This window comes from Coturnix japonica, chromosome 10, assembly GCF_001577835.2.
Source record: "Coturnix japonica isolate 7356 chromosome 10, Coturnix japonica 2.1, whole genome shotgun sequence".
Taxonomy (NCBI): Eukaryota; Metazoa; Chordata; class Aves; order Galliformes; family Phasianidae; genus Coturnix; species Coturnix japonica.
Window position 1 is genome coordinate 13,023,469 of NC_029525.1, and position 17,147 is coordinate 13,040,615.

General features: G+C 48.0%; 1 protein-coding gene and 1 long non-coding RNA gene across 3 annotated transcripts in view; one reads left to right on the top strand and one right to left on the bottom strand.

Moving 5' to 3' along the window:
* Positions 1–9,244, top strand: part of ST8SIA2 (ST8 alpha-N-acetyl-neuraminide alpha-2,8-sialyltransferase 2) — a 25,090-nt gene extending 15,846 nt beyond the window's left edge. For both annotated transcript variants that reach the window (XM_015873141.1, XM_015873140.2), the window contains one exon: positions 6,869–9,244. In XM_015873141.1, the coding sequence (XP_015728627.1) occupies positions 6,869–7,154 (286 nt within the window). In that variant the 3' untranslated portion in view covers positions 7,155–9,244. The remainder of the gene's footprint in view (positions 1–6,868) is intronic.
* On the bottom strand, positions 8,924–12,623 carry LOC116653908. The gene is made up of 3 exons (XR_004308533.1): positions 12,443–12,623; positions 10,824–10,919; positions 8,924–10,311 (listed from the first exon to the last, which is right to left on the bottom strand). It is a non-coding gene; the product is annotated as an uncharacterized LOC116653908 (long non-coding RNA).
* Positions 12,624–17,147: the final 4,524 nt, after the last annotated feature.

Below are 17,147 nucleotides of genomic sequence, written 5' to 3' on the forward strand. Positions count from 1 at the left end.
AGATGAATTTAGAGGTCTTTTCCAACCTTTATCATTCTGTGATTCTAAATGTGCCTGTGCTTTGCTGGCTGTAAGCCTGGGTATCATCGCAGTAACTCCCCAACCCACTGCTAGGGCTCTGCTAGGTGTCTGTGGTGGCCAGCTGAGTTGGTGACAAGGTTTGTCACAGTGTGTCTGAAGCACGTGTGGAAATCTCACTCAGCAACTTGTACCAGGGAGCTCATAGGAAGGCAGAGACCGAGGAGTCAAATAGAAGTTTATGAGAAGTTCATGAGTAGCCCTGTGATAGTGTTAATTGCCCTCTTGATCTTAAATGAACTTCCAAGACATCCTGATGTAATAGATGGCAACCCTGGCCGCAGTAGAGGCTTTGGAACTAGATGATCTTCAGGGTCTCTTCCAGCCCAAGCTGTTCTATTGTTCTATGAACTTGCAAGGCTCTGAGGATGCTCTTAGGGTTGTCTCCAGCACAAGCCAGCCAAAGGGCTCTGGTCAATCCCAGACAGCAGCAAGGGATGAGAAAAGTTGCGTTTGCCCTCAGGTGCTTCTCTTTGAGATTTCTCAGGGCCTTGGAGGCTTTGTACAGAAGACTCTGGCTTTGAGGTAAAGAGAGAGAAGGAGAACAATGCTGTGCTCACAGAAAACGGGGGAAAACAACCCAAATTCAGAGCTGTTTCTATCTGTAATTGACTTACTTTCATCTGTCAAAACAGAATTAAGCCCCTGTAATAAGTCCTTTAAATCAACAGGCTGCTAATCCTGTGCTGGCAACCCCTCCTGGTGCCAGGAACATCCCATGGGGAGCTCTGCAGGGCTGGCAGGTGTTGGGCACTGCTTTCCATGGAGACAGAGGAACCCCAAAGCTGTTCATCCCCTGGCACTGTCCTGGCGTGCTCCTGGCTGGCACCACGTTGTCCCCATGTAGTGCCCACAGGGCAGCTGGACTTCTGCTGGTGGCTGGAAGAAGGGTGGTATGTCCTGGGGTTGTGTGGAATGAAGGCATCTCTTGCTTGGGGTCCTGAAATCCCCTGATGCAGTAGGGCAATGGGGATCATTTGGCTCATGGGGATCAATGGCTCATGCTGCACTGGGGGAAGCAGCCAAGGGCAGTGTGTGCAGCTGGTGCTGGGCAGTGCTAATTCAATCAGAGGCACAGAAGCCATTGGTAAATCCTCATCAGGCCTTCCAAGCCAAGGGACCTGCTGCCTGCCCTGCCCTCCTGCCTCTCAGCCCAGCAGCAGGAAAGCAAGGGTGCTACTGGTTAATGATTACTATAATTGTAGCCACCTCACTTGCCAGAACTGATGGGAGCACTTCAGAGCTTACTCTGTGTGCTGTAGCCTGGCTAAGGGACCATGCAGAAGAACCCCTCCAGTGCTGGGTTGCGAAGGGCTCTGTCGAGTGTCGAGTGTAGTATCAGTATGGATGCTACCCTTGTTGTGGTGTCCTTAGGTTTGGGCTCTGGGGTGGATTTAAGAGTGATGCAGGCAGTAATGAGTGAGCTGGTCACAGCTGTGGGTGGGTGCTGATACTCATGGGAAGTTTCTCAGGTACCCATAGGGTTGTCTTGGCCATTTGGCATCATTCCTATGATGTAGTTTGGGCTGAGGAAGGAGTCAGGCCAGCATCACTGGGAGCTCACTTATTGTTTTCTGTGGTACTGCCCAGTTCTTAAAATGCTCCTCCTGCGCTGCTGTGCCAGCACTGTCCTTTTTCCTTTGCTGGATAAAGCTGCCCTTGATGTATAATCTGCCCTAAGTTGATTTGGAAGTCACAAAAAAATGGGGAAAGTCTTTCAGCTAAGACGCTCTTTTGGATGTTTTATTATTTCTTGTAGAAATAGCACTTTGTACAAAGACTAACGTTATTGCAGCCAACTTCAATTCAGCCACAAAAGCTTTGCCTTTACTCTTCTTCCCTCACTTCCAGTGAAATACATTTGTGAGTTCTTGACTCCTCCTTGAACCGCAGTGTTTATTGTCCTGCTCTGCTTTCCCCCAAACTAGAATGTGTTCCACTGGCAGTCAAACACTTCTTCCTATAATTTGCAGTGTATTTGGGGCACTTGTGGAGAGTGCATTGCTGAGATAAAGAAAAAGCATTTGTTTTCTGTTTTCTTTAACAGCACCATTTGAGGCAGCACCTTCCTAGCTGTGCTGGTGCCTTGAATGTTAGCTGATAGCTTTTGTGCTGATGGTTCTGGATAACTGTGCTGTAGGACTGAGGCTCTTTTCACACCGTTCAACTCAACCAGCTCTGCTCCCCGACTGCTGGGAATGGGGAAAGCCATCAGCATTTTGGTTGGAGGAGCTCAGAAGCAAATTATGAAAGCAATGAAGCAGAGTCATTAGCTAAGGAGCCTGTTTCCAGTGTCATTGCTGTGCATTTTGGGGTGTGTGACTCAATTCTGAGTGGTTCTCTAAAATGTCTCCTGAGCAATGCACCCAGCTCATCTTCTGGCAGGGAAGCAGGTGAGCTCCTTAGGAGTCGTCTGCTAGTGTCTCCAAAAAGCCTTGTAATCCCTATTGACAGGCAGCTTTTGTTAGAGAAATAACATGAAGTGCAGGAGACAGAGGGAAGAATTGTATCTGGAGGTCTGACTATTGCATCTTGCGGAGAATTTGAGGACGTGTTTCTGTTTGCTTTGTATTATCTAGTCTAGCATTTCTCTCTGTGTCCATCACAGGGGTCTCTTGGCAGTAACCAGTTCTAATCCCATAAGATTTTATTAAGAGCTTCTTGAAAGAAGAAAATCGATGTCTTCCAGCTATCCCATTAGGTTTGCCATCCAAATAGTCCTGACAGCTTGCGTGTGTGCTACGTGACAGCAACCACCTTGCTTGGAGTCCACAGCCCCCATAGCACAGCTCTGCCACCTGTCCTCAGAAACCCAGCTTGGTGGGATGTAAGGTGGAGTTATCTTTGCTTCAGATGTCTCCCTGGTCCCACATCCAAACAACATCTAACACTTTGAGTTTTTAGCATGGTGCTGCTCTGAGGTTGCCTTTCCCGTCCATTGGCCATGGTGGAAGCTCTCCCCTGGTCCCTTCTTGCCTGCATCCTATTAAGTGCCTATCTGGTAGCCTGGCTGAGGGCAGAGGTGCTCAAGTGGGGGACGGTAACAGCCACAGGGTGCATGGGGAGGGTAAATAATGACTCATAAATGTGTGAGTGGAACAGGATGGATGACTACAACCGCTTGTGTGAGCAATTATTCTTGCTTCTGCACAAGGAAATACGGCACGTTGTATCCAAGCTGTGGTGTGTTTGCACATAGTCCCCATGACATTTGATTTGTTCCAGTTGATCAAGAAGATTTAGGCTTTTCTTTGTAAAAAGAAGTGGAAAGGCACAGGAAGGAAGGGGGAAAGAAACAGAATGATCCTTTTTCAGCTGCATTCCTCATGTTCAGTCTGCGTGGAAATGGGTTAACTCATGGGTGTTGTGTACCCTGTGCGCTAAAACAGGCATCACAAATACCAGGACCTGGAGATGAAGCCCACCACTGCTCCATGTCCACCATTTGGACTCCTGGTGAAGACCTGAGGTAGGTCAGCTGCTGTTGTACCCATCCAGCACTGTCCTGTATGCGGCTCTTGGTTATTCTGGTAGAATTAATGGTGGAAACTAGACATGCAGATAGCCTGACAGGAGGATATTGGTCTCTCTCCAGGCTCTGTGCATCATTTCCATTCTGTGCTGTTCCCTGCTGGTACCAATGGGTCCTAGCACACAGCAATGGGAGCACAGGGTGCCCTCAGGGTGCTGACTCCAGTTGCGTTCAGACGGCTTTTCACGAGCATTAATGGGAGCAGAATGTGTGTGGCAGACTGATAACGTGCTTCAGACAGGCGAGGGCTAGCACCTCCACAACAGCTTGTGTTTGTATCACACTTCTACGAATAAGCTGTTTTAAAAAGGTCTGAAATTGCATTATTTCAGCTATTCTGATTTGTATCAAGAAGTAATGCAGCTGAGGCTGCTGAAACTTGATTTCTTCATTGACCTGGGTTTCTTTTACTCATTTTATCAGTGTGATGGATTTTCAGTTCTTTTATCCTGCTGTTTAACCCTTGCCTGTAGAGAGCACATTACCCAAGGGTTTTTTGGATGCACTGGGATGCACCCGCCCACTAGCATAGCACTCTGAACTGCTCACTCTGAAGCCTCTGTCCTTAGCTGCCATCAAGTATTAGTTTGGGTGCTTGGGCCCATGTCTGGCCTGTTTCCTTACAAAAGATGGCCTCGATGATTGTGGTGGCATTTCCCATCTGTCATTATCATGATCCTCCAAACGAGAGCTGTCTCAGGCAATTTCTGCCTGGCAGCACTGCACTTTCCTGCTCATGGCTGCATCCCACTCAGGTGCCCGACCACCTCCAGAGCTGCTTGCACCCCTGGGGTTTATTTACACTGGTTCTGAAGGAGGTCAGCACATGGGCAACAGCTCTGAGAAAGGAGGTGTTGGGTTTTAGGGCTGCTAGGGTCTTCCCTTTTAATTGCTGTCTCCTTCCATAAAATGTAGCAATTAATAGTTATGGTGATTGGTGTAGCCAATTTGAAAAATAATTACTGCCTGCTTCAAGATTATCTTTCCCTCCTAATTAAAATCCTGGACCTCACATATTAAAGGTGCGCTGTTGATACAGCATCCCATGTGCGCCCAGACAACCTCATTTGGATTTGCAAAATTAATTAGGTTTTATTTCCATCCCCAGCTGTTCTCCCCTATACTGGGAATGTGACCACTGTCTCCATTGGCCGGTGGTAGGGAGATGAGATCTTCCTGCATAACTCCTACGCCCCATTGCAATGCTGTGATGTGGTCTGTGGTATCATTTGGCCATTGCGTGTTATGTATGGCATCCATTCTTTTCATTCTAATCATTTGAGTTGGTCCCTACCCTGATGTTATTGGAAGGTTCAGGGTGTTCGGCTGCCTCATTTGCTTTGAGTTGTTGTGGCAAAACTGCTTTTGATGCTAGTTGTGCACACTTGTTAGCAGGACTCTTCTGAGGTTGCCCCCAATCATTTTTGTCATCGTTAATATGCTTCAGGTGGTGATGGTGAAGTGAGATATTCCATGAGCATCATACATAGATTTGTGTCTTCCCACTAAAGCAGGCCCACAGATGGAACAGTGTTTCCCAGGTGGCTTCCCTGCTGCCTGGTGTACCCTAATTCAGTGCTAAGTGGCTGTGATTTCCTCCCTTTCTCTGCACACATGAGGGATGTGGTGTGATCGCCCTTAAAGCAATCAAGGAATCTGTCTCACATCCACCTGTGGGTTAAGTTGACCTCAGCACCGCTGCAGCCTTGGCTGCCCCACAGCTCAGTCCTTGGGAATGGGGATTGTGTTTGTTCTCTCAGTATTTTTCTCCTCTTTCATGCTGGGTGCAGAGGAGAGAGATCAAGTGAGGAGGACTTTCACCTTAAAAACACCATAGCTATCCTTGGCCAACCCTGGGGTGTTTGTTAGACCCCCATGAACTCTGCTGTCCCCTGCCCTTGCATGCCTCTGGAATTTGATTCACCGGAAAAGTCAATTTTCCTCTTATCTAGCTGAGAACAAGCGAGTACATTTTGTGCCTTGGTTGCTAAATTTTAATGGCTTTTGTGAAAAGCTAATTTGCAGGATTATGGCTCTGCTCTCCCGTGGGTTCCCGCTGTCTGAGCCCCAAACCCTGGGGAGCCCAGCAGGAAGCGCGAATGAGGAGCAAGATGCATTCCGTGCTCAATCTCCTGCACCCAGTCCCTTTGAAATACCCATCATAAGTAATCTGCTGGCAGACCCCACGGTGAAGGCTCAGACAGGCAGTGGCGGCATCAAACATGTTCTGGGAGGAAGGAACATGCCTGGGGACCTCTTCAACCAGCTTAAAGTTTCTCCTTTCTGTTTTTTCTCCTCTGACAGTGCTTTCTTGCTGAGCAAACTGGACAAATCGTCCATGCAATAAAGCACTGGCACTGGAAACTTTGTACTTGCAGGGGTGTTAGCGCTGCTATAAAACTTTTTATCAGCATGCCAAAATACAATTGCTGATGCTGTTTCTGTTCATGCATCACTATGGGATGCCTCCTTCCCCCTTTTTTTGGCCATTGCTCATAAAAGCTAGCACAGTTTGCAAATGAGTTCATCTGATCTCTATGGCATGTGGTATATTGTGGTAGGTATGGTATATCATGGTAGTTGTGGTATATTGTGGTAGGTATGGTATATCATGGTAGGTGTGGTATATTTCAGTAGCTGTATATTGGGGTATGCCCTATTGCATATTTCATGGACTGACTTTGTGCAGTGTGGTGATGTATTTTGACACCGGATCGCAGAGCAGTGGCTGGGTATAACAGGAGCACGGTGGTGTGCTTGAGCTCTCTCAGCCAGCTGACCCTTTATTCAAAGGCTAACGTTTTTGCAGCCCTGTTGTGTTTACTGTCAGTAAATCTTCATTCATCAATGAAAACTGTCAGCTGTGTGTGTGTCTGCTTCAAGGAAGGGTCTGCTGGAGTCTACTTGATGTGAGGATGGTTTGCTCTGTGGTATTGATCTCCTGGGTTGATTGGAAGATAATTGTAGGCTGAAGTACTGAAGGCCAGCGTTGCAAGCAATTTGTTTTTCATAAAGGATTGCCAAGACGTGAGATGCTTCAATGCCATAGCAACACGCGTGATGTAACCGCCAGACAGAGAGCAGGAGATGCTTATTCATGAAGCAACCCCTAGAGAGGCTTTCTTGGCATGGAGAACTCTTCTGCTAGTCAGAAACCTCTCACTTTGAATCACCAATATATCTCAGTCACAGAAAAAAAGTAAGAGACACAAGCTTTGGCTGCAGGGGGATGACAGGCTCTCTGCTCTTCCCTTGCAGGTACTGGCTGACCAACAAGGTGCACATCAAGCGACCCACCACTGGCCTCCTCATGTACACATTGGCCACTCGCTTCTGCAACCGCATCCATCTCTATGGCTTCTGGCCATTTCCCCTGGACCAGAACCAGCAGCCGGTCAAGTACCATTACTACGACAGCCTGAAGTACGGCTACACCTCGCAGGCCAGCCCGCACACCATGCCCTTGGAGTTCAAAGCCTTAAAGACTCTGCACCAGCAGGGAGCCTTGAAGCTGACTGTAGGGGAATGTGAGGGGGACACGTAGGATGGCCCCTGGCTGCGATCCTGCAGGCTGCACAACCGGGGCAGGACGGGGAGGGGGCAGAAAGGAGCCCAGTGGGGTTGGGTGTCTTTGTTAATGCGCAGAGCAGCGGCACAAATATATATACGTGGTACCTATATATATTGACCTGAGTATTATAACTGTTCGGTGTTTCACCAAGGAACGGGTAGGAGAGATGCATGAGCATCTGGAGGGACCAGCCTGGGTGAATCCTTGGGTTTGCTGGGCTGGGCCAGGCGTTCGATCTACGTCCATGACGTGTGATGGTGACCTTGGTTTTTGAGGGTATGTTAGGTGATGGGTAGACGTTCAGCCGTTTGTCGTGACTGGTCCAAGGTTGGTAGTTAGTTTGTTCGGCCAAGAGCGCCGCTGCTGGCACGTTCTTGGCTCCGTGCTCGGGGAGGGAAGGGGCAGGGAGCGGGGTGGGCAGGGAAGGTTTGTTGGCGGCTCTCACAGCTCAGAAGCACCGAGCAGGACCCATCTCCTGCCCTGCAGGACCCAGTGCCCAGCGGAGCAGCACACAGACCCATTCCAAGTGGTGTGGGCATCCGAGTGGCCTTGGGGGATGCAGCCTTTGCTGGATGAGCTGGGTGGACAGTTAGGAGGATGATGAGGGTGAGTTTTGAGGATGGATTTTCCTTTCCTAAAGAACAATGTAGAAAGGAGCAGACATGCTGGAATATGGCAGGAAGGAGGCTTGATGCTGCAAACCAACACCATTAGTATGAAGTGTCTTACTGTGCTCTAGTCTAAGACACTCAACATCTGCCAGGGCTCATGAAAACCATAAGTACGACGAGCTCTAAATTCCCAAAAGCTACCTGCTAAGCAGCCTGCCTTCTCTCCCCCTCCAAAAATAACTGCTGATATATCGGTGATGGGCCTGAGACCCAGCCAAGCAGAAAGACCGCAGGACTTCAAGGGACTTTGTCAAGTCTAAATAATTTATTTTCACTTCCCTGCAAGGAGCTAGCACACTGTGCCATGTTCCTGGAGTCCTGCTCTTGCCTTTCTTTCAAGCTCCAATTAGTTGTTGCTGCGAACAGTTAAATAGGATGTCAGATGGATCTCAATGGGATGCTTGCACAGTAATGAACGTCAAAGAAGTAATTAATCTTTTCCCGTGCTTTTCTGAGAGTCCCTAAATATGAAAAAGTTCTTACAATCACACATTGGCTTTTCTGTAAATTTGGGGTTCTTTTTTTTGTGGGAAGCAACTACATTGATCTGATTAGCCCATTTAATTTTCTGCTTCTATAGCCTCCTCGATTCATCTCCTAATTAGCAATGGGTGCCAGAGTACAGGTGGGCCCAGGGTTCAGTGAGTGCAATTTGGGTATAATTTGTGTGTGAGCAAATAACATTGCACAGCCGAGCCCTGGGCGTGCATTGCAATGCTTTCCTGGCAAGTTTTCTGCACCTTTGTGCCTCCTAATTCCACTGTGATTTTGAAGTTTAAGAAGTGTACCTCCTGAGTCTGCTATACTTGATATTGCTTCTTTAAAAGCAAAGTGCTTCGAGTGGTAAAAGGAAGAGCTCTCTTTCATGTTTTGGGATGTAGACAGTAAGATGCCCATAGGAACCTCCAGCCTGCTAATTAGTGTCAGATGAAGATGCCGAAGATTAAGGTGTAAGCAACTTTACAGTGGATAAATGTGGGCTAATCTGCCACTGGGGAACATTTCTTTACAACTCCAGAAAATGATTAATTTTATGTATGCTTTTTAAACCTGTTTAGGTTGTTGGGTTGGTTTTTTTTTTAACTTTCTTTTCATTGAGTTTAGTGCCAGGATAAAGCTAAATCTGTCTGTGAACCTCTGCTTAAGCTGCTGAGGTTTCCTGAGATAGGAGGGAGACAAAGAGTGAAATTGCAAGGTGGGAGCTATCTGCAGTGTCGAAGAGCATCCCATGATTCAGGAGTGGTTGTAAGTCCCTGGTTTGGTACGGAGGAGGGAGGGATGGAGATGAAGGCCCAGGACTGCTGAAGTCAGCTTTTGTATGGAGGGGCCTGGGCCATGGTACTGATCGCTGTTAGCAAACCTTCTTTTTGAATAAAAATACGAGAAATGAAAGAGATGTGCAGTTGTGATGTGTTGATGGGGTAAGAGCATAAAATACTGTGCCAGTTAAATAGGGAGAAAAGGGAAGAAAAGGGTCCCATGGCAGGTACAAAACTGTTTGTGTGCTGCACTTGTGGCCAACCCAAATCCCTGCTGGGACCATGCTTTGCCTTCTGTTTCCAGCAGATAGCTGGGACCCAGCTTTACCAACCTTGGTCCCTGCCACTGGATCACTTTAGAGCCTGTTTTGTGGGAGGAGAGTTTGGGGAATGGGCTTGCTGGATAACTTAATGCCCCTTTAAGGCTCTTCCAAAGCTCAAGGAATGAGCCTGTCATTACAGACCCCGAAGCAGGGCTTGGCCCGGCTGAATAAGGACTCTCCTGAAGGTTTAGCTTGGCTCATCATGCTGTGATGCAATGGCACAGTGCTTTATTCCTGCTACAAAGGTATGTATTCACATATACCAATGCGAATGTAGCTCTCTTGGGGGATGTCTTGTTCATTACCTTGCACTGTTATGGGGTATTGCTCTGGTGGTCTTTTGCACCATCTATACAGATCTTGGTAGAGAGAAATGCTGTCATTTTGAGCATTAATTCTTAAAAAAAAAAATAAAAAAATTAAAGAACCCAATTACATGCTAGGGAAGCTTGAAAGTATGGAAATTAAAGCTTAAAGCATTGAGAGCCCCGTCGGGGATGGCAGGCATGTGGTTTGCTCCAGAGTGCCCTTCAATATCAAGAGGTAAAACCAAGTGTGTGATCTCCAGTGCGGTGCTTTGTTAACCACACATTGTTCTACCCATTCAGTGTTTCTACTCTTTTCCTTGTTGAATTACTCACGTGGCTTATGAGCGCAGTATCTTCCCAGCTGCAGGACTAGTGAGAGGAGCAGATACCATGAGCAGGCAAATCTTGTGTGTGACACTTTGGGATGGCTCAAATCCCAGCTCCACGTCAGGTCATCTCACTGCTGATATAATGGCACTCCCAGCTTCAGCTCCAGACCGGATAGCCCACCACAGCCGGGTAATGGACTCCATGCATTATTTTTCACTGCTCAGATGATTACTCATTGCCTATTTTTGTAAAGAAATGTCTGAGAAAGGCTCTGAACGGAGGTCTGAATGATAACCAAAAAATCATCATCCTCTCAAGAGGATGAACTTCTCCCCCAGTATTAGCAACATCAAGGCATCGGGAAATAAGCTCCTTTTCCAGCTGGGAATCACTCCTGTTCAGCTCCATTCGATGCACGAGCAAAGCTGTCACATGCCAATTGCACTCATAATCCAGCTGATGGCAAAGGCATTTAGTTGCTTAACAGCATTTCCAAGCAAATCTAAGAGTAGTTCTGTGGGAATCACAGCCAGCTCCCACTAAACCCTTCCCACTGTGATGTTGTCACAACTCAGTGCATGAGCTGAGCACCGTGGATGGAAATATCTCCCACATAGGCATTCCTAGCTCTGAACTCTTTAAACAGCTCTTTAAAATGAAGCACAAAGCAGAAGAGAAGGGTGGCCCTATAAATAAGTGTAATAATCATGTTAATAAAGTGAATAATAAAATGAAATAAGTACAAATGTACCTGTTGTATGGCTTGGGATGGGAGCCCAGCTCTCCTCTAAGACTTTGCAGGTGCTGAGTTTGCTGCTCCTGTGCTCCAAGCAGGACTGAGCTGTATCTGTTGCATCAATGACAGAAAAAAAAAACAACACAGAGTTTGAGCAAGGATTAAGCACTAGGAAAAACAGCACTGCCAAACACCTAAAGCCATCCAGATCTTCTCCAAAGCTCCTGGCCAGAAGAAGCAATCTAGTTCTGCTGGAGGAGCACAGCCAGCAGCACAAGCTGAGCCCTGCTGTGTTGAAATGGTGGCAGACCATCTGACACCAATCCTGTGCCTCTTGTGAACCAGCCCCTCCAGGCGTTGTGACACAGCCCTGTCTGTCTGCTGCTTTGGTTGCCTGGAGAGATCCCTCCAGTGAGTGCCAATGAAGCACTCCATGTTCTTGCATGACCCGTGCAGCAAAGGTTAAAGCACATTGTAGGACTGCAATGGGCTTTGTAATGAGCACTTAGGAAAGCCTAACGAACAGCTTTCTAGAAAGTGGTGCCATTTAGGTTTCAGCAGGAACCACAGAGCTAAGGAAATATTATGCTTGGACCATCAGTCTTGTGGTGTCTTCTGTACAGGTTCCAGATGAGCTTGCTTAGCTGTGCTCGTGTCTGCAAATGACTTTGGATGGGAGGTTGCTTGAGAAGAGGAGCAGTGGCACGCTCTGCTCCTGGACTGTGCGTCAGTGCTCCATATGGGTGCAGAGTCAAAGCATATGGACCTGCATCTGTTAGGCAGGCCTGGCCTGGCCCCACGGATGGTTTGTAATGCGCGTAGATTCATCCAGATTTGGGCTTCCTCCAAAGCAAGAGGCGAGCCAATGACTCAAATATTGTGTAAAGCCATTGAAACTAATGGCACTAAACAACAGCCATTTGTCTCCAGTTTCGTTTTACTTGCTGTAAAATAACAAGTTAGTTACGGGGGTGGGTGAATGTTGTGTTGTGGATGAAAGCTTTGAAGGAAGCGTGCTTAAAAGAAAACAAAACAAAACAAAAAAATCATCAAATTACTGCAATATCTTATTCCCCAGAAGGGAAGCTGTGTCCTTCAACTTCACAACGTGGTATTTACACTCCATCTGTGATCAGATTTAGAGATTTGCATGCCCGATTTAGGAAACTTTCAACAGCAAACTTAAGGAAGCTGAAGATTTTTGAAGTTCTTCCATAACTAAGACAATTGTCAGAAAGATGACCCTGTCCATACTAACTGCAAGCTCTGGATATGGAGTTTTTCTATTGTAAATGGATTGTGTGCCCCCAGAGATGCCAGGTGCTGGCATCCTGTGCTGTTCATAGCATTGGAAAGGCAGTGTGTGCGAGGACACAAGCTGAAGCCCAGAGCCTGGCAATGCTGCTTGACCCACCGCCTCCAAGGGCACATCCCTATGCCTGAGGATGGACTTTGGCAGCTTCACTGCAGGCACCGTGCTGGAGGACTAATGCGTGTGCCATGGAATGCTGTGGGATGCACGATGAAAGCCGTGGGCAGGCAGTCTGACCGCCAAGGAGACGTGCTATTGTGTCAGCCCCTGGGAGAGTTCATAGCAGCTAGAAAAACCTCTCTCCACTAAAGGAATTAATTACCATGCATGTTAGCTCTGTGGTTTGGGGAAATTACTGTGGCCTGATTTCCTTCAGCGCTTTTATTCCTGGCTGGAGACCAGGGGAGTTGTTGAGGTTGCTGACTTAAGACACCATCATAAATGCCTTGTAACGATGGGGTAGGCATTATGATGTGTAACCTGTGGGGCTCACCTGCCTCGAGTACAGGCTTCAGGGCATTTTTTCTGGTGCTTTTATGAGAAGGGCAGGTTTATGGGCTTGCCAGCCTGCTTTCAGAGTGTCCAGGAGAGAGCAGAAGGACAGCAATTCATTGGCTGGAGAAACCAGGAGGCTATGAACATCCCGTGGTTTATTTTTGGAAGTCATTCTGGTAACTGCACGTGTGAAATGGAATGCAATTAGGGATGGAGAGGTGTTATGTGTGCGGTGGAACAGCGGCCACTTCTCAGCCAAAGGGATGGAAACAGGGAGCGATGGGGCAGAGCTGTAGTAGTGCTCTGTTCTTTGTGTTCAGTGTGGAACAGAGGATGGAAACACATCTGTGATGGATCTTTTATGGTCCTCTCAAGGTTTTAATTAAAAAAGCAATAAAAGCATGGCTATAGGAAACTGGGATGTTTTTATAATCATCTGCTATACATTTTGTGGGTTTTTTTTGTAGGAGGGGGGGGAAGAAAAAATCAAAGAACAATGGTTTGTATGGAGGTGTCTGAGCACTGAGTTCAGGTGCAAAAACAAACCATTTCATGAAGGTTTTCCAGTTGGGAAGCAGCAATAAGTGCAGGGAACTCTGAGCTGAGGGCTGCTCAGCACCAAGCACAGGGATGTCAAATATGGGAGCACAGGGTGTGGGGCGTTGGGTTTGGGCTGTGATGGTCCCAGCACGACTCATAGGATTTCAACAGGCATATCTGGTGATGCAGCACGGCGTGTTTGGTGACAGATGGCTCAAAATGCTTTCTGCAGCACCTGTTGCAAAGGCAGTGTGACCGCGGGTGGGAAATGAATGCTGCTGACTGATGGATGGGAGGTAATGAGGCCCAGAGCGGATGCTGCGGGGCATGCAGGGGCATTATCTCTGGTTGCTTTGTATGAATTTGGGGCAGGACATGTCTGTGGAAAGGTTTGTCACCTATTGCACATCCAACTCCTGGCTCCACAGAGGAGCACCTAAAAATCAGACCATGTGATACCAAGGTCCATCTAGAGACAAACATTTGAACATCCCTTCTTCATGCCATTGTGTATGCACAGAGAAGGGAGGTGGTGGAGCACCCCACCACTCTGCTGCCTTCTGACCTGACATTTGCCTGCACACTCAGCCATCCTTTTGCAGTACATGGACCAATAGTACCCCCAAATGCTCCTTGTTGTCAGGGCAGACATGCTTTGGGTGGGTGTTCCCTCTGCCCTCCAGGTGCACTCAATGAAAGCCCACTACAAGTAGCCCCCAAGGATCCACGTGTGCTGAGCTTAAAATGGAGATTAGCTTCTAAAACTTAACAGGAATCTCTGTGAAAACAGAGGCCCGAGGATAAAACAACAATTGTTTGGAAAAAAAAAAGAAGCCTGTTGAATACCCATCCAATTAGGGCTTCCAACCGATCCTCATTAAACATCCGCTCCTGACATTTGACAGTGGAGTTTAGATGAGAGCTGTGAAAAATCCCCTTGAAAAAGGCTGATTGACGTTTCGCAGAGAAGTGTTTTCATAGGAACACTAATAGTTTACAAACCCCGAGCTTTCAGCCAACCACAACAAAAACTCTTCTGGGCACGGCAGTGGGGTAAGGTGACCAACTCCTCGTGGTGATGAGTGCAGGCAGCCCCCGGCCGTGGCTCCCTGCACGTAGGGTCTTTGAAAAGGAGCATTTAATAAGATACAGAAGCCGGATTTTTTTGGCTGAGCTGAATATGGAATCGCCATGGCAACCTTTCTTCGGAGGTGATCCCAGTCAGGTAGCAACAGCGGTGATGAGCGAAAGGTCAGCCCCGCAGAGGAAGATGGGCACTGATGAAGTGCTTTAACAAGTCCCGGAGGAGGTGGCATCTTAGAGACACCCAAAGGGCTCGGATGCATCCTGGAAGGTGGAGAATTCAAAGCACAGCATTCATGCGGGATGCTCCCAGCCAAGGAGGAGGTAGGGCCCAGCAGTGTCACTTCTGTAAGGGCACAGGGAGCTGTGAGACCATGGGGATCCACCACTGGGCACCCTGTATTGCTGGGAGGAGCTGGGAAATCCTTTGCAAATGCATCTGTATCCAACAGAAAGCAATAGGTGTGGGAAGAAAACTATTTGAAGTATCATCTAAGGTCAATTGCAAACTGATCTGGGATTTGCTCTTCCAGATGCTTCGAGGTTCTCCAAGGAACATCCTCATATGAAGGGCTCGGTGTGACTTATGACAGTGCTCCACTGCTGTTGTCCTCACACCACAGACAAAGGAAAGAGGTGGGGATGTTTTGTCATCATTTCCACAGCTAAAGCCAAGCACATGAAGACACAGCTTGGTGCTTAACAATGTGGCCAACCACTCAAATGCTGCCTTTGGGGCGTCACGGGGGCAGAATGAGTTGGTGTAAGTGGCTCTGGGGAGACCAGGGAACAACTTAGTAGCAGGTCCAGAGACAAAACAGGACTGAAGCTCTCACTGCAATAAGGTTTAGCAGCAATGGTGAGCACAGAGTAGGCGATGTGGGAAACGTCCCCAGCATCAGACTGCTAAGCAAGTCCATAGCATCTTGTCACAGTAATTAATGCTGGCAGATGGACCTGCTGCCTCTCCCAGCTGTGGCACATTCCTGCCATGTGCCTTGAGTTGGGCTCTGGGCATAACCTGGAGCCTCACAGGGGCAGCTCAGGCCATGAGGATGGGGCTGGTTGGGATGCATCTCTTTGCAGGTAAGGAAGAGCAGGCTATGAGCTGGTAGCCCTGCAGCTCAGCCTTCCCCCCAAATCACAAAGTTTTCTCACAGTAATACCTGTGGGAATCCTCCTGTATGCCATGTATTTTTAATTCTGTTATTTTTCACTGCTTCTCAGGGTCTTTTTATTTTTCCCAAGCCTCTTGCCTGTAACCACGAGAGCCAGAAGCTTGCAGCCTTTGTTGTATGCATGAAAGCAGAGCATCTTAAATAATCTTGAGTTCAAGAGCTGTGGCTTCAAAACCCCAACATGTCATATGACTGAGGATAAAATATGGTGTGAGCTTCCAGAGAAGCTTTCCCCATCCCTGCAGCTCCCAGCCCACTCCCAGCCAGAACTTACTATCATCTGCACTGTGGCTGCAGCTCTGGGTTAGAACCTTCACACTCAGGAATAGAGGGGAAAAACCTCATTGGGGTCAGCCTGAATGACAGAAAGCAGAGGGTTGGGAGGTTTGGGGAGTATGGTTTTGCTGGGAGGAGGGAGTGGAGCCAGTGGTGAGCAGAGGGCCCACAGGTCAGCACAAAATGCCTGCAGAGCCCTTCCCATCCAGCACTGTGTGATCATTTTGTGCTTCTTCTTTCAGAAATGGGGACAAAATGAGCCGTTCTGGGTCAGCCTGCAGTCACTGTTCCATTTGTCACTGTGGCTGGTGTAATCTGAACTAATGCCACTGCTGCTGATGGCAGGGCACTGCCTGCCTCCTGGCTGCGAGCACGTAACGGCAACAGAAAAACAGCCCCTCCTCAGCGTGGTGGGATAATATTTCATAGTGTTGCCAAAATGGACTTTGGCCATTTATTTTGACAGCTGTAGCTTTAATTATTAACGCGTCGATTTTACAGCGTGCTGGTAAATGGACTGCAAGGCATTTCATAAAAAAGGAATGAAGCCTCGCCGTGGGCTCGCTGTAAGGAAGCAGGAGGGAGGAATGGGGAAAGGCAGTACCAAGGGATCCCTACCAGCGAGGAGATCGTGAGGAGAAGCTCTTCCTTTGGGAAACCTTGAGAGACGTGATAATGCTGATCAAAACTTGGAGGTGGGACACAGATTTGCTCTTTTCCAAGGGAACAGACAGAGAACCAACCATCAACCCAACCAGTCCAACCATCACCACCGTGCTCACTCACTGTGTCCCCCAGTGCCACGTCACTCAGTGGTTCACTGCAGGATGGAGAGGAGCTGTGAGCAGGACAAGCAGTGCTGTTCCACGCCTCCACAGTTCCAATCCCATCCCACTCACCAGACAGGGAAAGAACATCTCCGCCCTTCACAGAACAACCATGTCTCAGTCTTTGCTGTCCTTGGGGATGGAGATGAAAGCCACAGTTTTCACAGAGGAGAAACTGCACACACACACACACACAGAGTGGGATTTAGGAAAGCTTTCAGCCCAGCTGATGTTAATGATCCCTTGGAATCGCAGTTTGGATGTGCCGTGCCTTTGTGCCCCTCCACAAAGCAGGTGGCTTTGTTATGGGGACTGAACATTTCATCAGATGGAGATTTAACAGGAAGATATTCCTGGTTCTCCTGGGCAGGCCTTGAAACTGGTGTGAACTTGAGGATAATTTTGCATCTCTGCTGCAGTTCTTTTCCAAGGGAAGACAACAGCAGCCCACCTTGTTACAGATCTCGGAGAGAAACTGCTGGAAAACTTTAACTAAAACCTCACTGCTACAGCAGGAAGCATTCGGGGTCTCACCATTCCCTGCAAGGTTGGGTTTGCTCTGTAACTGAGGCATGATTAATCGGTGCCCATCACGGAGGCTGTCCCAGGGATGCTGCAATCATTCCTT